This window comes from Schistocerca serialis, chromosome 2 (genome assembly GCF_023864345.2).
Source record: "Schistocerca serialis cubense isolate TAMUIC-IGC-003099 chromosome 2, iqSchSeri2.2, whole genome shotgun sequence".
NCBI classification, from domain to species: Eukaryota; Metazoa; Arthropoda; class Insecta; order Orthoptera; family Acrididae; genus Schistocerca; species Schistocerca serialis.
In genome coordinates, this window is record NC_064639.1 from 502,376,891 (window position 1) to 502,401,915 (window position 25,025).

The 25,025-nt window shown below is 42.1% G+C and overlaps 1 protein-coding gene across 2 annotated transcripts in view; it reads right to left on the reverse strand.

Annotated features, from left to right (window-relative positions):
* The window catches only part of LOC126457454 (uncharacterized), a 76,843-nt gene that overhangs the window by 46,244 nt on the left and 5,574 nt on the right, over nucleotides 1-25,025 (reverse strand). For both annotated transcript variants that reach the window (XM_050093743.1, XM_050093744.1), the window contains exon 2: nucleotides 14,151-14,306. In XM_050093743.1, the coding sequence (XP_049949700.1) occupies nucleotides 14,151-14,306 (156 nt within the window). The remainder of the gene's footprint in view (nucleotides 1-14,150; nucleotides 14,307-25,025) is intronic.

A 25,025-nucleotide genomic window follows, 5' to 3' on the forward strand; every position in this document is an offset into this window, starting at 1 on the left:
TGAAAAAGTAACTTAATTACCCGACGAAGCGAACTGAAGACCTGGCTGGGTGGTAGCACCGTCATGCCTGCGCCCGACAAACTGGAAGATGAGATAGCTGTGGCGCACATTCCCGTAGCACTGTCACAACGGGACCAAGTCTTCACGCGCCACTGAATGAAATGCCCATTTAGAACAACAACAAAAACAGGACGTACGATAGAGCTTGCCCATGACCGCTTACAGCGCTCAACCGGTATTTATGGGACCATTGCTTTTCACAATATATGTGAATGACCTAGTAGATAGTGTCGGAAGTTCCATGCAGCTTTTCGCGGATGATGCTGTAGTATACAGAGAAGTTGCAGCATTAGAAAATTGTTTCGAAATGCAGGAAGATCTGCAGCGGATAGGCACTTGGTGCAGGGAGTGGCAGCTGACCCTTGACATAGACAAATGTAATGTGTTGCGAATACACAGAAAGAAGGATCCTTTATTGTATGATTGTATGATAGCGGAACAGACACTGGTAGCAGTTACTTCTGTAAAATATCTGGGAGTGTGCGTGCGGAACGATTTGAAGTGGAATGATCATATAAAATTTTGGTAAGGCGGGTGCCAGGTTGAGATTCATTGGGAGAGTCCTTAGAAAATGTAGTCCATCAACAAAGGAGGTGGCAAACAAAACACTCGTTTGACCTATACTTCAGTATTGCTCATCAGTGTGGGATCCGTATCAGGTCGGATGACGGAGGAGATAGAGAAGATCCAAAGAAGAGCGGCGCATTTCGTCACAGGGTTATTTGGTAAGCGTGATAGCGTTACGGAGATGCTTAGCAAACTCAAGTGGCAGACTCTGCAAGAGAGGCGCTCTGCATCGCGGTGTAACTTGCTCGCCAGGTTTCTAGAGGGTGCGTTTCTGGATGAGGTATCGAATATATTGCTTCCCCCTACTTACACCTCCCGAGGATATCACTAATGTAAAATTAGAGAGATTCGAGCGCGCACAGAGGCTTTCCGGCAGTCGTTCTTCCCGCGAACCATACGCGACTGGAACAGGAAAGGGAGGTAATGACAGTGGCACGTAAAGTGCCCTCCGCCACACACCGTTGGGTGGCTTGCGGAGTATAAATGTAGATGTAGATGTTTGCGTAAAACTGACTTTCTTCTGATGTAACTGCTTTCCTCAGCTGTGTCTCGTGATTCATAGTCTGCTGGTGCAGTCGCGGACAACAATGTCGATTCTCTGTGCGAATCGATGCCAACTGCTTTTATAATTCGGGCCATCTATAAATGATTCAGTCGTTTTCAGAGATCTTTATTTCTCGAGGCATTATATCTACAAATATGACTGCTGCATGATATAACTGCAAACAAAGCCAGTTTGCGTTTTGCAGTCTGCAGTTGTTCAAGGAGTGCCCCTCGTTGTGTAGAAGCTGTCTTCTCATTAGTCATCGCAGCAACGTTGATGCGGTCTCCCAGCTGTTCCAGTATTCTTGGCAGTGGGGGTACATAAAAACGGTCCTTAATGTATCCCCAGTGGAGAAAGTCACAAATTGGAACGGAAAAAACTGACCGATTAAAACCGATACCGGTATTTTCGTTCTCAATAACTGGTATTGTTTGCTCTCGGTTTTTAACATGAGTGTTTTTATTTTTATTAATAACCGGGTAAAAAAACCGAAATAGCGTTTAGTCATAGCCAATAGTGCTAAAAATTTTGTAAACCTTTAAAAAAACGAGTAATTTTTGTTCTTAAAATTTCCATTGTTTTGTAACTTTGCGTTATTAATGAAAGTGACTGAAGCGATCAGTGCTGTTTTAATAAAAATGTCGACAGAAACGAGCAAAGAAACATAGTGCATAAGAATTGGTACAGCATTGCTGATATAGTAATGTACCTACTGTCGTGTGGTGTGTCATGAGACGGCACGTGTGCGAGACTTGCCCCATCTGGCCTATAATACAGCGTTATTCTAAATAATGGACCCATTTTCAAAAATTCGTATGTATTCAAGTACAAGCTTTATAGCAATGAAAAGAGGAAGTTTCAAAGTTTTTGGCGGGTGGGCGGTGATGGTTTCTGAAAACCTTTAAAAAAACAGGCCTGCAGAGTTCACGCGGCAATAGGGCCGTCATTCCGTATCACTGTGGGTTGAGTGAGAGAGATGGCGATTGTGGAGCACAAGGTTCTCTGCGTTATTGAGTTCGCGAAAAGTGAGTAGCAAATTGCAGTGCAGCGAGCATTTCGTACCAAATTCGGTATTCAACCACGAACTCGCAAAAGCATTAGCAGTTGGTTTAAGCAATTTAAACAGGCTGGGAATGCGTGCAAAGGAAGCAGCACAGGCCAAACGCGTGTGTCAGAGAATGACGTCCGACGGATTCAAATTGATATCACACATTATGAAAAGAACTTTGAAACTTCCTCTTTTCATTGGTATAAAGTTTGTTCATTTTGGATTTGTACGTGAATAAAGACGAACTGGGTAACAGAGGAGATACTGAATTTAATTAATGAAAGGAGAAAATACAAAAATGCAGTAAGTGAAGCAGGCAAAAAGGAATACAAACGTCTCAAAAATGAGATCGACAGGAAGTGCAAAATGGCTAAGCAGGTATGGCTAGAGGACAAATGTAAGGATGTAGAGGCTTATCTCACGAGGGGTAAGATAGATACTGCCTACAGGAAAATTAAAGAGACCTTTGGAGAAAAGAGAACCACTTGTATGAGTATCAAGAGCTCAGATGGAAACCCAGTTCTAAGCAAAGAAGGGAAAGCAGAAAGGTGGAAGGAGTATATAGAGGTTCTATACAGGGGCCATGTTCTTGAGGACAATATTATGGAAATGGAAGAGGATGTAGATGAAGATGAAATGGGAGATACGATACTGCGTGAAGAGTTTGACAGAGCACTGAAAGACCTGAGTCGAAACAAGGTCTCGGGAGTAGACAACATTCCATTAGAACTACTGACGGCCTTGGGAGAGCCAGTCCTGACAAAACTGTACCATCTGGTGAGCAAGATGTACGAGACAGGCGAAATTCCCTCAGACTTCAAGAAAATATAATATTTCAAATCCCAAAGAAAGCAGGTGTTGACAGATGCGAAAATCACCGAACTATCAGTTTAATGAGTCACAGCTGCAAAATACTAACGCGAATTCTTTACAGACGAATGGAAAAACTGGTAGAAGCCGACCTCGGGGAAGATCAGTTTGGATTCCGTAGAAATGTTGGAACACGTGAGGCAATACTGACCCTACGACTTATCTTAGAAGCTAGATTAAGGAAAGGCAAACCTACGTTTCTAGCATTTGTAGACTTAGAGAAAGCTTTCGACAATGTTGATTGGAATACTCTCTTTCAAATTCTGAAGATGGCAGGGGTAAAATACAGGGAGCGAAAGGCTATTTACAATTTGTTCAGAAACCAGATGGCAGTTATTAGAGTCGAGGGGTATGAAAGGGAAGCAGTGGTTGGGAAGGGAGTGAGACAGGGTTGTAGCCTCTCCCCGAGGGTGTTCAATCTGTATATTGAGCAAGCAGTAAAGGAAACGAAAGAAAAATTCGGAGTAGGTATTAAAATCCTTGGAGAAGAAATAAAGACTTTCAGGTTCGTCGATGACATTGTAATTCTGTCAGAGACAGCAAAGGACTTGGAAGAGCAGTTGAACGGAATGGACAGTGTCTTGAAAGGAGGGTATAAGATGAACATCAACAAAAGCAAAACGAGGATAATGGAATGTAGTCGAATTAAGTCGGGTGATGCTGAGGGAATTAGATTTGGAAATGAGACACTTAAAGTAGTAAAGGAGTTTTGCCATTTGGGGAGCAAAATAACTGATGATGGTCGAAGTAGAGAGGATATAAAATGTAGACTGGTAATGGCAAGGAAAGCGTTTCTGAAGAAGAAAAATTCGTTAACATCGAGTATTGATTTAAGTGTCAGGAAGTCATTTCTGAAAGTATTTGTATGGAGTGTAGCCATGTATGGAAGTGAAACATGGACGATAAATAGTTCAGAGAAGAAGAGAATTTCTATTCTCTTCTTCTCCGAACTATTTACAGAAGAATGCTGAAGATTAGATGGGTAGGTCACATAACTAATGAGGAGGTATTGAATAGAATTGGGGAGAAGAGGAGTTTGTGGCACAACTTGACTAGAGGAAGGGATCGGTTGGTAGGTCATGTTCTGAGGCATCAAGGGATCACCAATTTAGTACTGGATGGCAGCGTGGAGGGTAAAAATCGTAGAGGGAGACCGAGAGACGAATACACTAAGCAGATTCAGAAGGATGTAGGCTGCAGTAGGTACTGGGAGATGAAGAAGCTTGCACAGGATAGAGTAGCATGGAGAGCTGCATCAAACCAGTCTCAGGACTGAAGACCACAACAACAACAAAGACAAAGTTTTGAAAACGGGTCCATCATTTAGAATAATCCTGTATATGATGGTTTCACGCTCTCGTCGTTGGACATTAGTTGATTACAGAATGACGCCACCCGTAGTAAATTTGCGACATAATTTAAAACTTAAGACATAATTCATAATTGGCAATATAGTACAAAGAAGCTTATCTGCTGCCTGTGTCTACACAATATGCCTTCATCTGCTTGTCGCCTGGAAAATGGACAAATAAACACGAAAAAACAGGGTTCTTCAACTTCAGATTTCACTTATTTGTAATGTGCAAACCGTGATATGATACAAGATTACAAAATGATTTTTAGCAGAGTTTCAAATAGTTAGGATAAATAGGAGAATACTGGTGATTTTTTGTAGTAGTCAACCATTTACAACTTTTCGAGAAAAGCAGCGAATGGTGGACGAACTTAGTTTTCTCTTATTTGCCCATTTTATTTAATGTTGTAATTCTATGTATTTTGAAACTGAGAAAGCCAAAATTATTCGATCTTTGTACGATTTCTAAGTTTATTGCAGCAAATAATAGTAATAAAAAACCAAAAATCAGTTATTTCTGAAACTGATTACCTTGGGCGGTTTTAACACACCGGTTAGACTGACGTGAAAAAAACCTAAATAACTGAAAAGCAGTTGGTTCAAATGGCTCTGAGCACTATGGGACTTAACATCTGAGGTCATCAGTCCCCTAGAACTTAGAACTACTTCAACCTAACTAACCTAAGAACATCACACACATCCATGCTCGAGGCAGGATTCGAACCTGCGAGCGTAGCGGTCGCGCGGTTCCGGACTGTAGCGCCTAGAACCGCTTTGCCACACCGGCCGGTGGAAAACCAGTTGTTTCAGTGAAAACCGCCATCCCTAGCCACAAAGCATTGGGTCAGGCGGAGTGGAGCCATTTCATCTTCACCACTATGCCCAATCCAGCGATGCGGAAGTTCGTCGGTTAGATAGCGACGAACATCGATGCTCCAATGAGGGGTTGCCCCCGCTTGTTTGAAGGTAAAATCCTCGGGATAAGCTATCGGTTGTGGAGACAACAGCAACTACAACATATCAAGGTAACAGATACCCTCCCAGTCTTCTCACAGAAGAAAAACCACCAATACAGCTTCTTCTTTGACGATGCACAGGGAACATTAACTTTCGACAAATCTCCGTTATCCGCCACAAATTCATGAGGATGTTCAGTGATCCACACTATCACATTGTACCGATTAACGTTTCCAGATAAATGAAAGGTTGCTTCGTCGCTTCTTAATGTAATACTGGTCGTGTTCGCCTTATGCTACCTATAATCAGCGCTACAATGACTGAGTATATTCGCCATACCTAAACTAACGTCAAAATCAACACTAAATGTTCTACGCGCACCTCGAAGCTCGCCCTAGACCTAGAGGGTAACTTACAGTTCACAAGACTTCGGGCACACGTGAAGTCATTTTGACGTCACGGTACGGAGATCGCAGTAACTGCTATCGACGTTCGTTAGTGTTCGATACTTGACGCTTAGGAGACACCATATTGGATTCCGAAATTGGTTTTCGTATCGTACCTTGCGCATCATGAAAATATGCCGTTTCAAGACAACGGGACGTTGGAGATTTATAAAAACACATCGTTTTTGGTGCGATTTGTTATAATTAAACGTCGCTTAATGACATATCGGCGGTTTTACATGAGATTAATTTACATCACATAAGTCGGCCTTTGAAAATACAGCGTGGTGTAGTGGTAATAAGCATGGAGTTATAAAGTAGCGAACTGACAGGTTCGCATCTTGCCATGGGTAAATATTAGTATTATTGTTATTGTCTTTGCGTTTCTAAAACGTAAAGCATCATGACGGCCAAGGCTTATCGTACACTGGTGGTAGACTACATACACTCCTTCATGACGATCAAGTTTCCGGACGGCAGAGGCATTTGTCAACAAGTTGATATGTCATGTCGCAAGGCCAGGAGTATGATGGGGGGATCTGCACCGTATAGAACATATCTGGAATGTGATCGAACGTGGCGTCACACCTCATCGCCCCTCGTCCCCAAATTTACGGGAATTAGGTGACTTGTGTGTGCAGATGTGGTGCCTGCACCCTCCAGTGATTTACCAAGGTCTCATTGCTTCCGTGCCACGATTTGTCGCCGTGTTATCCGTCCCAAAGGTGGCCCTACCGGCTATTAGGTAGCTGGTCACAATGTTCTGGCTGATCAGTGTACGTACGTTCTGTGAATTTCGACGTTACTTACAAATGATTACTATTGTCAATAATTTATAAATTAAGCATGAAATTGCAATTATGAATGAATATTCAAAAGACGTTGATCATTTGGTAAAAAAAAAAAACTACCACACATAATAAAAAGCATACCAAAATTTTTGAAAGTTAACTTCAGTCATCTATAAGCACGAGTATGAAGGAAAAGTTACGAGCTAGTTCTTTCAGGAAACTTCTTTTCCAAAAAAGGAAGGTCTTCAATTACAGCACATATTTTATCACCAGTATTACGTTTTTCGTCATTTTATTACAACAAATTTTACGATACCGACGCGTTTTCGTCTGGTCGAATTGAAGCAGCCCAACCTTTCAAATTAAAGACCAACACCTGAAACTAGGTTTCAGACTTACGTTGTTCAGACACCTTAATGAACACTGTTCAAAGTAAACATTATTACTGCCTGGCTTCAGATTATTGTTTGTCAGTAAATCAGCAAAGTGTCCCACTTTTGGGGGTGATGAAGGGGTGTTTGGAAAAATAGTTAGTTCAGTTTTTTCAGCAAGTATCGGACTTAGTTCTTGCAGACACTTTAATCCCTTCCTTATCTGCTGCCAGTCCATATGACTGCAAAACTTTAAACATTTATAAACAACGTAACTTCGAAATTAACGGACCCTGCAGTAAAGAAAAAGCATAACCGCCGGTTCTCTGTATTTGAGGTGAATGTTGTTGTTTCGAAAGTCATGTTCGCCTCACGTTTTGTGAACGAACGATCACGAAAGTCGATAGATAGCTCTTTTTCGTCTTCAATACAGCGCGTGACGTCAAAATGACGTCAACGTTTGCACGAAGTCTTGCGAACTATAGATCACCACACGCTAATGTCAGTCACGGCGGAAAGACGGCATTGGCTGGAGCGTCACGGGGTACACTGCTCCTTCCAACTGCCACTACGCACGTTCTTACGACTCGTACATGGGGGAGTGTCAGATACAAATAATGTAAAATAGTGTTCACTTTTAGAAAAGAAATATGTCATACACAACTGTGACACGAAAATGATGAGCACTATCCACATTCTGGACGATTACAGCACGTGCATACTTTTCAGTTTTTTGGGAGATAAAGAGCAACATTTTCTAGTTTCCAGCGTATTTCTACCCGATACTGTTTATTCCTCTTTTTTTTAAATCATGAATCTTCCTGATTGATGATTCATTTTCTGGGGAATATGAGTATTATGTAATCTCCTCTCTATCTCATCACTAACTAGTTGTTTCGCAAGCTTTTTCGTTAACTGTGGCCTCGCTAATTGAGATTTTTCAGGTGCAGCCTGGGAAGAATAAATGTATTATGCTTTTTTATTCCAGTCTCTGACCACAAATGAATTCTTTAGACGATGACCGGTTTCAGTCTGTAATGACCATCTTCAGATCTTTTTTACACCATGTCCTAAAGTGATACGGCCATAATGGCATCGTCAAAACATATAAATATAATCAGCATAGCATCGTCACATAGATTTAAAATATGGTGTAGAATAGGCTACATCGTCCACATAGTGATTATTGCCAACCAGCTACTCAATTGTCCATTATGGCCGTATCACTTTAGGACATGGTGTAAAAAAGATTTGAAGATGGTCATTACAGACTGAAACCGGTCATCGTCTAAAGAATTCATTTGTGGTCAGAGACTGGAATAATAAAGCATTTTACAGTATTGGATCACTGTTTGTACACGCGATTATGTCGCAGTTGGTGAATAAATGTATTGACTGCACTGATGTCCAGAATGCGAAATATGATGCCATGGGCCAGCTTCTTGTCCTACGACTAGTACTGTAATCACACATTCTTCACCGATAAAGTCAACTCCAGATTTTGTACTGTTGTAGAAACTAACAATTTCTGGAGTTTTAACTTCTTTATCTTGACCTTGAGAAGCATGTATAGATGGCATAAGTTGTACAGCTCAGCCCCTCTTTTGTACATCTGATAGCAGTGCTATATCCTTTCAGGAACCGTAAATGCAACTTACTTCTCTATTCTGGAGGGATAAAAATTATGATGGTATTTCCCGGTGACTCTTTTTTAGTGAGTCTTTTTAGTGACTCTTTTTTACCGACCCAATGTATGTCAGTTTCCTTTGCTTCAGGGGTGATCACCAGTTCAACAGATGACAACGAATTATCAGCCGTGATATTCCTATTTCAGCCATGAATTGGAGGAGACAACCTCAATAATGCTTGAATTGGTTTCTGTAGCTTCCTTTTCTGTTCTGAGAGTGTTATACCATCATAATCCCTTCCACTATATATGTATCTATTTCAAAATAATTATTTTTGGCATCGGTTAAAACCGTAACTTTTAGTTCAAATTTGTGTGGCTTATTACGATGGGTGTTCAATAAGTAACGCAACACATTTTTTATTTGTTGACCGGTATCGGCTGAAAAACGGAGGAATTTGTTGTGGGACGTCATGGAATATTCCCGCTTCAGCCTCCATAGCTTCACGAAGTTCCAGTTGCTGGCGGCGCTATAAGTAGCCGGCGTTCCCCAAGGAAGTGTTACAGGCCCTCTATTGTTCCTGATCTATATTAACGACATAGGAGACAAAATCAGTAGCCGTCTTAGAGTTTTTGCAGATGAGGCTGTCATTTACCGTCTTGTAGAGTCATCAGATGACGAAACTGAATAGCAAAATGATTTAGATAAGATTTGTGTGTGGTGCGAAAGTGGTAATTGACTACAAATAAAGAAAAGTGCGAAGTTATTCACATGAGTGCTAAAACAAATCAGCTAAATTTCGATTAAGCGATAAGTCACACAAATAAGAAGGCTTTAAATTCAACTAAATACTTAGGGATTACAATTACAAATACCCTAAATTGGAACGATCACGTAGATAATGTTGTGGGTAGAGCCAACCAGAGCCTGTGATTCATTGGCAGAACACTTAAAAGGTGCAACAGGTCTACTAAAGAGACTGCTTACACCACGCTTGTCCGCGCTATTCTGGAGTATTGCTGCGTGGTGTGGGATCCACATCAGGTGGGACTGACGGATGACATCGAAAAAGTACAAAGAAGGGCCGCTCGTTTTGTATTATCGCGAAATAGGGGAGATAGTGTCACAGACATGATACGTTAATTGGAGTGGCAATCATTAAAACAAAGGCGTTTTTCGTTGCGACGCGATCTTCTCATGACATTTCAGTCATCAGTTTTCTCCTCCGATTGCGAAAACATTTTGTTGGCACCTACCTACATAGGGAGAAATGATCATCACGATAAATTAAGATAAATCATGGCTCGCACGGAAAAATTTAAATGCTGGTTTTTCCCGCGTGCCGTTCGAGACTGGAACGGTGGAGCGACAGCTTGAAGGTGGTTCATTGAACCCTCTGCCAGGCACTTTATTGTGAATAGCAGTCACGTAGATGCAGATGTGTAGAGTAGCCGTCAAAATGGCGTCTGTAACGGAGTTGCGTTCCGAGCAGACAGCTGTCATTGAGTTTCCTTTCGCGGAAAACCAGAGCATTGCATTCATAGGCGCTTGCAGAATGTAGACGTAGACCTGGCAGTAAACAAAAGCACTGTAACTCGTTGGGTGAGGCGTCTGTCATCATCGCATCGAGGTCGCGCAAACCTGTCCGATCTCCCGCGTGTCGGCCGGCCACACACTGCTGTGACTCCTGCTAGGATGGAACGTGCGGACACTCTCATTCGCGATGTTCGACGGATCACAAACACTTCGCTGCTCAATTGGACGTCTCTGCTGGTAGTGTTGACACTCTCGTCCACCAGTTGGGGTACTGAGAAGTGTGTGTCTGCTGGGTTCGTCGTCACCTAACAGAAGACCATGCAAAGGGTAACGAAGGATCATCTGTGTGGAATTGGTTGCGCGTTACGAGGCTGGTTCTTTTTGTCAAACATCCTCACAGGCCATGAAACACGGGTTCATCAGTTCGAACCGGAAACAAAATGGCAATCCATGGAGCGACGCCATACCAGCTCTCCTCCTAAGAAGGTCAAAGCCACACTCTCAGCCGGTAAAGTAATGGTGATGGTCCTCTGGGACTCTGAAGGAGTTGTTCTGTCTCACGTCTTCCTCATGATGCAACGATCAACTCTGAAGTGTATTGTGCTACCCTCAAGAAATTGAAGAAACGACCTCAGCAAGTTTGCCACCACAAAAATGCAAACGAAATTCTCGATGACAGCACAAGGCCTCACACAAGTCTGCGCACCCGAGAGGAGCTCACAAAACATCGTTGGCCTGTTCTTCCTCATAGCCCAGATCTGTGTGGCCCAATGAAGGGTCCGCTCAGCGGGAAGCTGTACGTGGATGGCGGGGAGTTTATTGACGCAGCAAAGCGTTGGCCCCGTCGTCGACCAGAGCAGGCATACAGGCCCTTCGAATACCGTGGCTGAGACCGTCGATTTGAAACGAGATTATGTTGAAAAATACGGCTTTTCTAGCCAAAATAGTCGGTATTAATAAGGTGTATTGGAATCCTGAATAAAACTAACCTGCTTTCACAAAAACATGTTTTAGTACTTACCGAACCCCCGTCGCAATGTTAAATGTACACCTTCCATTAAAACCTACAAACATCGCATTTACCACAATCCAAGAACCAATACTGTAGGCTGACTAGCAGTTAGGCACAAATTTGTTGGATATTCTGGTATTGGTGCTGTAGGATCATCTTTATTTCTTTTCATCTCATGTATTTGCATCATCAAATCTCATTGCAAATAACCGTCTGATATTTTCCAGGTTTGGAGGAAAAACTTCAATATAAAACAATAAGCCAAGAAAAACGGACACTTTCTTCGCATTCCCGGGCCTATCCCCGATTCATGTATTCCACAGCAGACTCCAAACTGTCTAGAAAAGTAAACAGGACCAAGCTTTCTTTTCAGTCGTCGGTGGCTTCCTAAATTGTTGTGTAAGTCCACTTAATTGCACCACTGTATTGTTGCGTTCTAGAACGAAACCTAACAAACGGATGTGTGGACTATTAGAAACCATTTTTTCCATACCGGAAACCTCTCATATTTTCACCTGATTCTTCTTCTGAACTACCACTTTCCTGATCTGTTTTGCTTAGAATCGTTTTTGCATCACTAAGATAACACTTTCATCATCATTTGATCTCTCAGTTTTTCAAACGATAGCTTTAAAACTCTTGAAAGTCTGTATCATTTGGACGAATTTTCTTTCTAGTTGGCCCAGGCAGAGAATTCATCGTACACCGGCATTGAAAGATAAATGTTAACAATAAGACTAGAAGCTTAAAAAACGTTTTGTTGTGTTTAAATAATTAAACGCATTTTCCAAGTACATGAATTAATGCACAAGGCTTACAATTTTTTTCTCACGCAGTCACAGTCGTGATGTCAAATAGACTACGCAATCATCACTAAATTCAGCAACAAGTACCTCACCAAGAAACAAGTGTTAGTAAGTCCCATAGTGCTCAGAGCCATTTCTCTCTCTCTCTCTCTCTCTCTCTCTCTCTCTCGTTGCTATTGTCAATAATTTATAAATTAAGCTTGAAATACGCAAATATGAATGAATATTCGAAAGACGTTGATCATCTGGTAAAAAAAACTACCACACATAATAAAAAGCATAGCAAAATTTTTGAAAGTTAACTTAACCTCAACAACAGTGTGAAATAGCTGAGCATCTATCAGTGTGGTGTCAATTTGACTCCCGTCCGTAGTGAAGGGTTAATTCCATCGCTTCCAAAGATGCTACTCTTAGTCTCGTCACTTCAAATGACTAGCCCAGTCTTGCGTCCACTCCCTGTGTGCTACAGCCCACTGTGTACGTTTCTTGCTCCGCATTTTGTTCACATAAGGGTTCTCTGCCCGGTTACGCATTGGACACTGCCGGTTCAGCCATCGCCATCTGCTGACGGCTGCGCCGGCGCCGTTCTGCCCATGTGGGCAATTGCTGACGGTCCGCCACATTTTAACGTCCTGTCCGGATTTTAACACACTGCGTCTTGATCTTGGCCTGCCATGTACTCTAGATGCCATTTTAGCGGATGACCCACGAGCAGCTGCTCGCGTTCTTCGTTTTATCAATTTGACAAACCTCTCTAAGGACATTTGATTATGCTGTTTTTTTAATCCTATGCCTGTCAGTCTGTCTTTTATCGTGTTTTCCCTTTTAGTTGTTGTTTTAAACTTGTGCCTCGCGGTGCATTCTTAACGTAGTCTGGGCGCTAATGACCATTGAAGTTGTGCGCCCTAAAACCACAAAAAAAAAAAAAAGGGTTCTCTCTTGGAGTCATGGCTCGCAAAACACTTTCACAAAGTTCTTGTCTGGCCATTCGGTGAGAAACTTCAAATGCAGAAATTTCCAAGATGACATTTACATACGCCGACATTCTTGCAGAGGAAGACGGGAGATTCTGTGAGAGTCTTGATCAGTCAGTATTTGTTTTCTGTCACTCCTTGGAGCAGTTGTGGTTGACCCAGTTTCTTCAGACCGCCTGCAGGCTGACTTTCCTAACACGCAAATCTGTAGCTTCTGCAGCCAACGTTCTTTGCTGTTTATGCGTAAATATAACCTCCTTCATGGAACTTTGTAACCGTAATCCTTTCACACGATGACCAACCAGAAACTTTCGGTACAGAAGACGTTGTTTTCAATACTGTCTTCCGGTACAATTCAGCTCACCTTAAGTAAGTCTCACTTCAACAACAGCAACTGTGTGTTGCTGACTACTGCAGTTACAACATTGATCGGAATGTTTTTTTCTCGCTGCTTAAAGCAGTAATCATAGTCTACGCATTTATTATTTGGTTTGTCGGAACAAACAAAAGAGAAACTGCACTATCTCGTAAAATATTGAACTTAACAGGTAAATCTATTTATTTGTAATAAAAATATAACAAAAAACGACAAACATTTAGTATACATATCGTAAATAAATTGATTTAGCATTAACACAACCTACTTACATCTCGTGATGTTACAAGAATGAACTTTTCAATAAAGGGTCTAGAATAAATCTCACAACTGTAGTTCAAATCTTTCCGCTGTGTGTATTCGCTGGTTCTTTTTACATCTTTCCTATACGTTCGTAACATGGATGTCGGTAATGAGAACAAACGATTGATACGAACAGGGAGGACTGTATATTGTAAATAATGTTTTGTTCTTTTTGTTTCATAACGTATGTTGTCCAATACTTACATATAAGGCTATTCGCAAATTACCATTAATTATACCTTACTAGTGACCTACTCTTTGTAACACACAACTTCAATCGATGTTCTATACTCATTTGTTTCTTGTCATGTTGCGGGGTTTTTATTGCCTGTCTGGAAAATGTTTTTTTCCCGTTATTCTCATGTTCTGTTAGTTCTACGGAATGTTATATAGTCGAGTGTAAGGACATCGAGTTGGATCGTCACAAAAGAAATAAATGAGAAAAGGGAAGATTATCATACGGATGTTAAAGCTATCGCGGTTGTCACAATGTGAGTTGGCACTTACGATGTCATTTGGCACAAATTCTAGGAAGAAAGCGCAGACGAGCCTGGCGGCCTGGATGATAGTGAAGCTGCCGTACGTGACGACCTCAGTGACGCCGAAGTACTGGTACTTGCGTTGGAAGCCCGCCTCCATGCAGAGCAGAACGATGCCGAAAACCTGGAACAGTCATTGGCCAGCAGCTGTCACTCTAGAAGGAGCTGCACATGTTCACAGGCTCTCTCTGGATCATGTCCGTGACATCATAAGTGTAAGGAGTTACAGGAACGTCGGTTTTCTCGATAAAAGAACGTCAGATTTACCTTCCAGACCCTCGATCAGCGATTTTTTTTTTTTTTTTTTTTTTTTTTTTTTTTTTTTTTTTTTTAAAAGATCTGTAATCTTCCTGTTCTGTGTCAGCGCTTGCGATCTAACTGCCATGCTATACATCATTATTTCCCCATTCTCAAAAGGTAATTTTCTGAAGAACTATATGGTTAGAGAATAAAAGAAGAGTGGATAACAGTACGAATTTAATTACAGTGGAATTGGTAGTAGCTGCGTTGCTTAAGAAAGAAACCACCTGCCTTTGACCAAACGCACAGAACATGCACTATCTGTAACCCCTCAATTCCGAATGTCGCGAATTCGCTTCATACCAATGCTGTGGTAATAAATGGAAGATTAACTGTTTTTGAGCGCCAGTGCCGGTAGATGCTCTCTCTACACGAAGCTGCCAACGCTTCTGACGTGTGCTGCATTCTCTTCAGTGTTTCGGGTACCTTTCAAACGCCACGACTTTTAATTTTTGTCTTTCATCTAGAAATTTATTTAGGTGTTAAGGGGCTAGCAGAATACGCACCAATCATGGCTGAAGCGTGGACTCTCTTCATAGCTGGGGCAAGGCTCCATCTCCAAATTGCGACTGTGGTGCAGCCATGCAAACAATTCGTCACATAGTTGTAGAAAATCACAATAAGGCCAATCGTGGTGCTTTCGATAATTTCCTGATGGAAACGAATGACGCAACTGATTATATTAAAAATTTATAGGTCTGTTTGTAAATTACATGTATTATTGGCTACGAAGTCTTTCGCGACGTATTTCTCGAGTAAAAATCTCTCGGTGTACATGCCGCGTCAATTCAGGGTAAAACTCCAAGCTTTCGACCACTACCTCCATTGTCGTCGTCAGGGCTAAAACTGACTGTCGTGAACTAGCGAGGTTCGCACTTTTATATGCAAAGGACGGCTTCTGATTGGCTGGAATACGTCATAGCAACAGCGATATGGCGCGTAGTGAAGTGGTGCCCTCTACTTCCATAGATGTAGTTACTACCCCGCGTTGCTTGCAGCGCCATCCCTTGAATCAGGAGGTAAAGTGCGAGAAGTTTTTCTCTGCGATTTTTCTTTATCCAGTGCACTCTTCCAAGTGCTGCTAAGTGCATAGCCGTTGTCTCTGTTAAAGTTATTATCGCTAAGTCTAATTTCGACTGCTTCCCGGATCACAGAATCCCAGTAATTCGATGCGTGGGCTATTACTCTGGTTTCTTCAAATAAAATCTTATGCTTGTTAAGCAGGCTATGTTCAGCCACCGCTGATTTTTCCAAATACCTGTATTTCAGGTGGCGTTGGTGCTCGATGCAGCGGTCGGCAACAGTTCTTACAGACTGGCCCACGTAATTCTTGCCGCATTCGCAAGGAATAGTATAAATTCCCGACACTCTTAAGCCGAGACTATCTTTGACTGGTCTCAACATTTCCTTAATTTTTCCTAGGTGGTCGGAAAACTGTTGACAAGGCGAACGCCACGGTAATCCTCAATGCTACAGATTACCACAAGAAACTTGGATTATTACTGGAGGACAGCACCTACCGGATTCTCAGACGGGATCCCACATCGGCGCTCAGCAGGAAGACAAGGGAGCTACTAAAAAACTCTGGCCTCTCCGACGAAATGGTGAAGAACTTACGGCCGAGAGCACCTAGGCCACCAAGACTGTACGGTTTGCCAAAGGTTCATAAGGAGAACGTCCCGTTGAGACCGATTGTTAGCGCTATTGGCTCTCCTGCGTACTAGCTTGCAAAGCACTTAACTAAATTGTTAGCCGGCCGAAGTGGCCGTGCGGTTAAAGGCGCTGCAGTCTGGAACCGCAAGACCGCTACGGTCGCAGGTTCGAATCCTGCCTCGGGCATGGATGTTTGTGGTGTCCTTAGGTTAGTTAGGTTTAACTAGTTCTAAGTTCTAGGCGACTAATGACCTCAGCAGGGAGTCCCATAGTGCTCAGAGCCATTTGAACCATTTTAACTAAATTGTTGGCGCCTATAGTTGGTCACTGCCCACATCATATTAAGAATTCAAAAATGTTTGTTGATATCGTAAAACAGATGAAGATAGGCCCAAGTGATATCACGGTCAGCCTCGACGTGGTTTCTCTGTTCACCAAAGTACCTGTGGATGACACATTACAGCTGTTGGCTGCTCATTTCTCCTCAGAAATTTTGAAGTTGTTCCGGCATACCTTGACGACCACTTACTTTTTATACAGTGGAAATTATTATGAAATGACGTATGGAACAGCCATGGGTTCGCCACTGTCACCAGCAATAGCGAATTTTTTCATGGAGGACTTTGAAGAACGAGCGCTGAGCAGTGCTCAACTCCGCCCATCATGCTTCTACAGATACGTCAACGATACTTTTTTAATCTGGCCACACGGCAGCGACACGCTGCAGCAGTTCGTCGAACATTTGAATGGTGTACATCCAAACATAAAATTTACATTGTAGGTAGAGAAAGAAGGGAAGTTACCGTTTTTAGATGTGTTGGTGGAGCGAAAGCCGGATGAACGACTGGGCCATTCTGTGTACAGGAAGCCAACCCATACAGACTTACATCTGCATAGCCATAGCTTCCATCATCCGTCTCAGAAGAGCGCTATGCTGAATACTTTAGTACACAGAGCCAGGACTATTTCCGACAAAGACCACCTCGGTCCCGAGATTAACCATTTGACGACTGTTTTCAAGAGGAATGGTTATTCTGCCGGTGAAATTAAATCAGTATTGTCCAAGAAAGTAAGACACGATGCCGGCCACATACAAGAAGAGGACCAACACATAGCGCGGCTTCCTTTTTGCGGTGCTACAACGAGCAAGATAGCCAGAGTCCTGAAGAGGCAAGGAATAAAACCAGTTTTCCGACCACCTAGGAAAATTAAGGAAATGTTGAGACCAGTCAAAGATAGTCTCGGCTTAAGAGTGCCGGGAATTTATACTATTCCTTGCGAATGCGGCAAGAATTATGTGGGCCAGTCTGTAAGAACTGTTGCTGCATCGAGCACCAACGCCACCTGAAATACAGGTATTTGGAAAAATCAGCGGTGGCTGAACATAGCCTGCTTAACAAGCATAAGATTTTATTTGAAGAAACCAGAGTAATAGCCCACGCATCGAATTACTGGGACTCTGTGATCCGGGAAGCAGTCGAAATTAGACTTAGCGATAATAACTTTAACAGAGACAACGGCTATGTACTTAGCAACACTTGGAAGAGTGCACTGGATAAAGAAAAATCGCAGAGAAAAAACTTCTCGCACTTTACCTCCTGATTCAAGGGATGGCGCTGCAAGCAACGCGGGGTAGTAACTACATCTATGGAAGTAGAGGGCACCGCTTCACTACGCGCCATATCGCTGTTGCTATGACGTATTCCAGCCAATCAGAAGCCGTCCTTTGCATATAAAAGTGGGAACCTCGCTAGTTCACGACAGTCAGTTTTAGCCCTGACGACGACCATGGAGGTAGTGGTCGAAAGCTTGGAGTTCTATCCTGAATTGACGCGGCATGTACACCGAGAGATTTTTACTCTACATGTATTATTGTTTGTATTATATTTAATATTCTACTTAAAAACCATACCATAAATAAATACAGTAGAATGGCACATCTACGACCCACTTCTCACTTTGACTTTTATCTCAAACGAGACAACGGAATACCGCCAAGGTATGGCTCAAAACAGAGACACCAGTCTTTGTTGACGGTACTGGATAGCTGGAACACAGCTAAAAGTTTCACAACAGACATGCTGATTATTATGTAAAGAAATCTGTAGATACACTACTGGCCATTAAAATTGCTACACCACGAAGACGGTGTTGCCTGGTGAAACGTTGTTGTGATGCCTCGTGTAAGGAGAAGAAATGCGTACCATCACGTTTCCGATTTTGATGAAGGTCGGCTTTTAGCCTACCGCGATTGCAGTTTATCGTATCGCGACATAGCTGCTCGCATTGGTCGAGACCCAATAACTGTTAGCAGAATATGGAATCGGTGGATTGAGGAGGGTAATACAGAAGCCGTGCTGGATCCCAACGGCCTCGTATCACTATCAGTCGAGATGACAAGCATCTTATCCGCATGGCTGTAACGGATCGTGCAGCCACGTCTCGATTCCTGAGTCAACAGACGGGGACGTTTACAAGACAACAACCATCTGCATGACAGTTGGACGACGTTTGCAGCAGCATGGACCATCAGCTCGGAGACCATGGCTGCGGTTACCCTTGAGCCGCATCACAGACAGGAGAGCCTGCGATGGTGTACTCAACGACGAACCTGGGTGCACGAATGGCAAAACGTCATTTTTCGGATTTATCCAGGTTCTGTTTACAGCATCATGATGGTCGCATTCGTGTTTGGCGATATCGCGGTGAACGCACACTGGAAGCGTGTATTTGTCATCGCCGTACTGGCGTATCACCCAGCGTGATGGTATGGGGTGCCATTGGTTACTCGTCTCGGTCACCTCTTGTTCGCATTGATGGCACTTTGAAAAGTGGTCGTTACATTTCAGATGTGTTACGACCCGTGGCTCTACCCTTCATTCGATCCCTGCGAAACCCTACATTTCAGCAGGATAATGCCCGACTACATGTTGCAGGTCGTGTACGGGCCTTTCTGGATACAGAAAATGTTCGACGGCTGCCCTGGCCAGCAGATTCTCCAGATGTCTCGCCAATTGAAAACGTCTGGCCAATGGTGGCCGAGCAACTGGCTCGTCACAGTACACCAGTCACTACTCTTGATGAACTGTGGTATCGTGTTGAACCTGCATGGGCAGCAGTACCTGTACACGCCATCCAAGCTCTGTTTGACTCAATGCCCAGACGTATCAAGGCCGTTATTACGGCCAGAGGTGGTTGCTCGGGGTACTGCTTTCTCAGGATCTATGCACCCAAATTGCGTCAAAATGTAATCACATGTCAGTTCTAGAATAATATATTTGTCCACTGAATACCCATTTATCATCTGCATTTCCTCTTGGTGTAGTAATTTTAATGGCCCCTAGTGTATATACAAACACGTTGCGAGCACAACCCAGAGAAACACTTGTATTTTTGATGCGGATTAACGGGGAATGGTTCTGCTTCAGTTACACCACACTGAAAAGCAATTCCGGTTATTTTAAATCATTTAGGTCATATTGTGCCTTAATATTACGATGTTTAATTATATATTCAATCAGACTGCAAATATTTTCGTTCCAGTTGTTTTATTTCCTGTTATGAACGCTTAGGATTCAGTAAATGTTGCAACTAGGAAAACTGTCAATCTTTGTGTAGCGTGATGAATTGGTTGAACTCGGGTTCGCTGAATATTTTGTTGATGATGCATTGCTGCGATTTAATCACTTTCTTCCATGCGTCAAGGACTTTTGGAATAAGTTTGATTGGCCCGCCAGACTACGTGAACGGAAAAGCTATGCCAGTGGGTAAATTTCTCTTAAGGGTTAAGGTAACAACTACCACTCGAACCATGCACGTCTATGCATGCCACGTACAGCTCTTCATGACAGTCGGTCGGGGTGGCCGCTACAGTCTGGAACCGCGCGATTGCTACGGTCGCAGGTTCGAATCCTGCCTCGGGCATGGATGTGTGTGATGTCCTTAGGTTAGTTAGATTTAAGTAGTTCTAAGTTCTAGGAGACTGATGACCTCTGAAGTTAAGTCCCATAGCGCTCAGAGCCATTTGAACCTTTTTTTGTGCATGCCCATATCCCACTGCTAATAACCGATTCGCAAAAGTTCATGTCTGGGCTCTGTACTGCAGTCGCTGAACCACCTACCATTGCTACCCTTACAATACGGGGGTCCTGCCGGGCGTATTTGTTGCATGAACGTCCAGAACCTCGTCTTCGGGTGTGAGAATATTCACGTGACCCCTGATATCAGCATCGTTGTACACCTAACGCAGCGCGTCCAACTTTTGCGGCAGTTCTCCGAAAGGGCCATTCCGCCACTCTGAAGGCCATGATTTGACCCCTTCCAAACTCGCTCATTCCGTTGTAGAAAGCACGAGTGCATCTCAGTGGCATGGTTACCTGCTTGTTTTACATAGTTTGCACCACACCGAGCCTTCTGGCTATGAGCATTCCCTGTTAAAGTGTAGACACAGATGGCGGTCTGGTAGCTGTGCTACTACGCTATCTGTTGGCAGACGATTTGAAACCATTTGATAATGGTACAACTGCTATCCCCTATGTGGCACACGCCGTCATCGGAACGAAATCATCGTCGTCTTTCGAGATTTACTAATTTTTTTTCGACAGTATATTTATTACTGTTTCCGAGGTGGCATCCTCATGGGTAAAATAGTGTTCCCGAGGTAACATAGTCGCCGATTCGGATCTCTGGGCAGAGACTAGTGAGGAGGATGTCATGATGAGGATGAACAAAACTGGCGTTTCACAGGTCGGAGCGTGGAACGTTATATACCTTAATCGGACAGACGGAGTAGAAAATTTAAAAAGAGAAATGGAAAGGTTGAAGTTGGATACTGTAGTAATTAGTTCGGCAACAGGAGGAACAGAACTGCTGGTCAGTTGAATACTGTATTATAAATACAAAATCAGACGCACCTTTAATAATCAATAAGAAAATAGGAATTCGGGTAAGCTGTTATGAACAGCGTAGTGAACGCAATATAGTAGCCAAAAATAGATACTAAGCCCACAACCGCTACAATAGTACAATTTTATATGCCAACTAACTCCGCAGATGAAGAAGAGATCGAGGAAATGTGCGATAAGATAACAGAAATTATTCGTATACTTAAGACAGACAAAAATTTAATTGTGATGGGGGACTGGAATTCGATGATAATGAAACGAAGAGAAGAAATAATACTAGATGAATATAGACTCGTAAAGGAATGGAAGAGGAACCGTCCTGGTAGAATTTTGCACAGAGCATAATTGAATAATCAGTAACTCTTGGTTTAAGGATCATGAAAGGCGGTTGTATACTTGAAAAAGACCTGGATACAGCGTGAAGTTCGAGATTGATTACATAATGATAAGACAGAGCTTTCAGAATCAGATTATAGTTCGTAAGACATATCCAGTGTCGGTTGTGGACTCTGATCACTATTTATTGGTTGTGAACTGTGGATTATAACTGACGAAATTGCAGAAAGCTAGGAAAGTTAGGATATGGGACCAGGATTAGTTGAAAGAACAGGAAATTAATGAGAGTTTCAGAGGAACCATTAGCAACTGATTAGGACGCGGGAAAGGAATATAACAGAAGACGAATGGGTAGGTTTAAGAGATGATATAGTGAAAGCAGCAGAGCATCAAATACGCAAAGAAATCCTTGGATAGTAGAAATAGAAGATATCGAATGTAATTAATAAAAGGAGAAAATATAAAAATGCAGTAAGTGAAGCAGGCGAAAGGGAATACGAACATCTAAAAAGTGAGATTGACGGAAGTGCAAAATGGCTAAACAGGAAGAGTAACAGGACAAATGTAAGGATTTGGAAGTATATATCACAAGGGGGAAGATAGATGTCGGCTACAGGGAAATTAAAGAGACCTTTGGAGAAAAGAGAGCCACATGTATGAATATCAAGAGCTCATCTGGAAAACCAGTTCTAAGCAAAGAAGGGAAAACAGGAAGGTGGAAGGAGTATGTTGAGCGTCTATACAACGGAAATGAATTTGAAGGCGGTGTAATAGAATGAGGAGAGCACGTCGATGAAGATGAGGTGGGAGATACGATACTCTGAGAAAGATTTGGCAGAGCACTGAAAGACCTAACTGGAAACAAGACATCTGGAGTAGACGACATTCCCTCAGAACTACTTATAGTCTTGGGACAGGGACAACCAGCCACGACAAAATTATTTCATCTGGTGTGCAGGATATATGAGCTAGGCGAAAAACCTTAGACTTCAAGAAGAATATAAAAATTACAATTTCAAAGAAAGCAAGTGCTGACAGGTGTAAATGTTACCGAATTATTGGTTTAATAAGTTATGGTTGCAAAGTAATAAAACTATTTTTTTTACAGAAGAGTGGAAATCAGGTAGACGCCAACCTCGAGGAAGTCAGTATTGATTTCGGAGAACTGTAGGAACACGTGAGGCAATACTGCCACTACGACTTACCTTCGAAGAAAGATTAAGGAAAGGAAAACCTACATTTATAGCATTTGTAGACTTACAGAAAGCTTTTGACAAAGTTGACTGGAATAAACTTTTTGAAATTCTGAGGGTACCAGGTGTAAAATACAGAGAGCGAGAGACTATGTGCAACTTGTATAGAAACTTGATGGCAGTGGTAAGAGTCAATGGGCATGAAAGGCAAGCAGTGGTTGAGAAGGGAGTGAGGCAGGGTTATAGCGTACCCCGATGTTATTCAATGAACACACTGAACAAGCAGGAAAGGAAACCAAAGAAAATTTGGTATGGGAGTTAAATCTAAGGGAGAAAAAATAAAAACTTTGAGGTTTGCCGATGACATTGTAATTCTGTCAGGGACAGCAAAGGACTTGGAAGACCAGTTGATTGGAATGGACAACGTCTTAAAAGGAAGATATTAGGTGAACACTAACAAAAGCAAAACAAAGATACTGGAATGAAGTCGAATTGAGTCACATGATACAGAGGGAATTAGATCAGGACACGAGACAAAGTAGTAGATCTGCTTTGCTGATTGGGTAGCCAAATAACTGATGACGGTCGAATTAGAGAGGATATAAAATGTAGAGAGGCAATGGCAAGAAAAGTATTTCTGAAGAAGAGAAATTTGTTAACATGGAATATAGACATAAGTGTTAAGAAGTCATTTCTGAAGGTATTTGTCTGGAGTGTAGCCATGTATGGAAACGAAACATGGGCGATAAACAGTTCAGACAAGAAGAGGAATAGAAGGTCTTGAAATGTGGTGCTAGAGAAGAATGCTCGAGATAGGATGGGTAGATTATGTAACTAATTAGGGGGTACTGAATAGAATCGGGAAGAAAAGAAATCTGTGGCACAACTTAACTAAAAGAAGCGATCGGTTGACGAAACACATTCTGAGACATCAAGGGATCACCAATTTAGTATTGGAGGGAAATGTGAAGGATAAAAATCGTAGAGGGAGACCAAGAGATGAATACAGTAAGCATATTCAGAAGAATGTAGGCTGCAGTAGTTATTCAGAGATGAAGAGGCTTGTACAGGATAAAGTAGCTTGGAGAGCTGCATCAAACCATTCCTCGGACTGAAAACTGCTGCATCTATACTCCACTGACTGCCTTTTTGTTTCTGATTCGAAATGGTGAAATCTATTTTCACGATAGGGCCAAGAAATGTATTTGCACTACGGTGATACTGTACCAATAATTGTAAACATTCAGCGATTCAATTTTTTTGCGGTCATTAATGAGAGCTCCAGAAATCTTAGTAGTACAGCTTTTTTTCAGCCCCAGCTGTTCAAGTATCTTGCACACGCTTCCTTCTGCGACACCTAGTTCAATTTTTTTCCATCTCACAGATTCCACCAAATGACATTGTGATCTTATTGACATTCCAGGCTTAAACTCTCAGCCTACTGCCAGGTGCCTGCTTTATTCTTAGCAGAGAATAAATATATTTATTTATTTATTTACACCTTAAGTTCCTTAGGACCAAATTGAGGAGCAAATCTTTAAGGTCATGGAGCATGTCAGTACATGATATTAAAACATAAAAGTAATAACAGAAATGTTTATGAACCCGAAAAAAGTCAGGCCATAAGATTAAGTACACGCAGTCAACAGTACAACAAGGATCAGCTTAATTTTTCAAAGAACTCCTCCACAGAATAGAAGGAGTGATCCATGAGGGAACTTTTCATTTTCGATTTGAAAGCGCATGGATAATGCTAAGATTTTTGAATTCTTGTGGTAACTTACTGAAAATGGATGCTGCAATATACTGCACACCTTTCTGCACAAGTGTTCAGGAATTCCGATCCAAATGCAGATTTGATTTCTGCCGATTATTAACTGAGTGAAAGCTGCTGATTCTTGGGAATAAACTAATATTGTTAACAAGAAATGACAGTAAGGAAAAAAATATATATATTTATAGGCCGTTGTTAAAATACCCAGACTCGTGAATAGGGATCGACATGAGATTCGTGAACTTACACCACTTATTGCCCGAACGGCCCGTTTCTGAGCCAAAAAGAGTTACCCCAAAATATAATACCACACGAAATAAGCGAATTAAAATAAGTAAAGTAGGCTAATTTTCGTGTCGAACGATCACTAACTTTAGATACCGTTCGAATCGTAAAAATGGTAGCATTAAATCTTTGATAAGATCCTGAACGTGGGCTTTCCACGACTGTTTACTATACTATTTGAACCCCTAGAAATTTGAACTGTTCAGTTTCACTAACCATATAATCATTCAGTGAAATTAAAACGTCAGGTTTTGTTGAATTGTGTATTAGAAACTGTAAAAACTGAGTCTTACTGTGGTTCAGCGTTAGTTTATTTTTTACAAGCCATGAACTTAGGTCATGAACTGCACTATTTGTGAACTGCACTATTTGAAACCGAGCCAATGTTGCACACAACA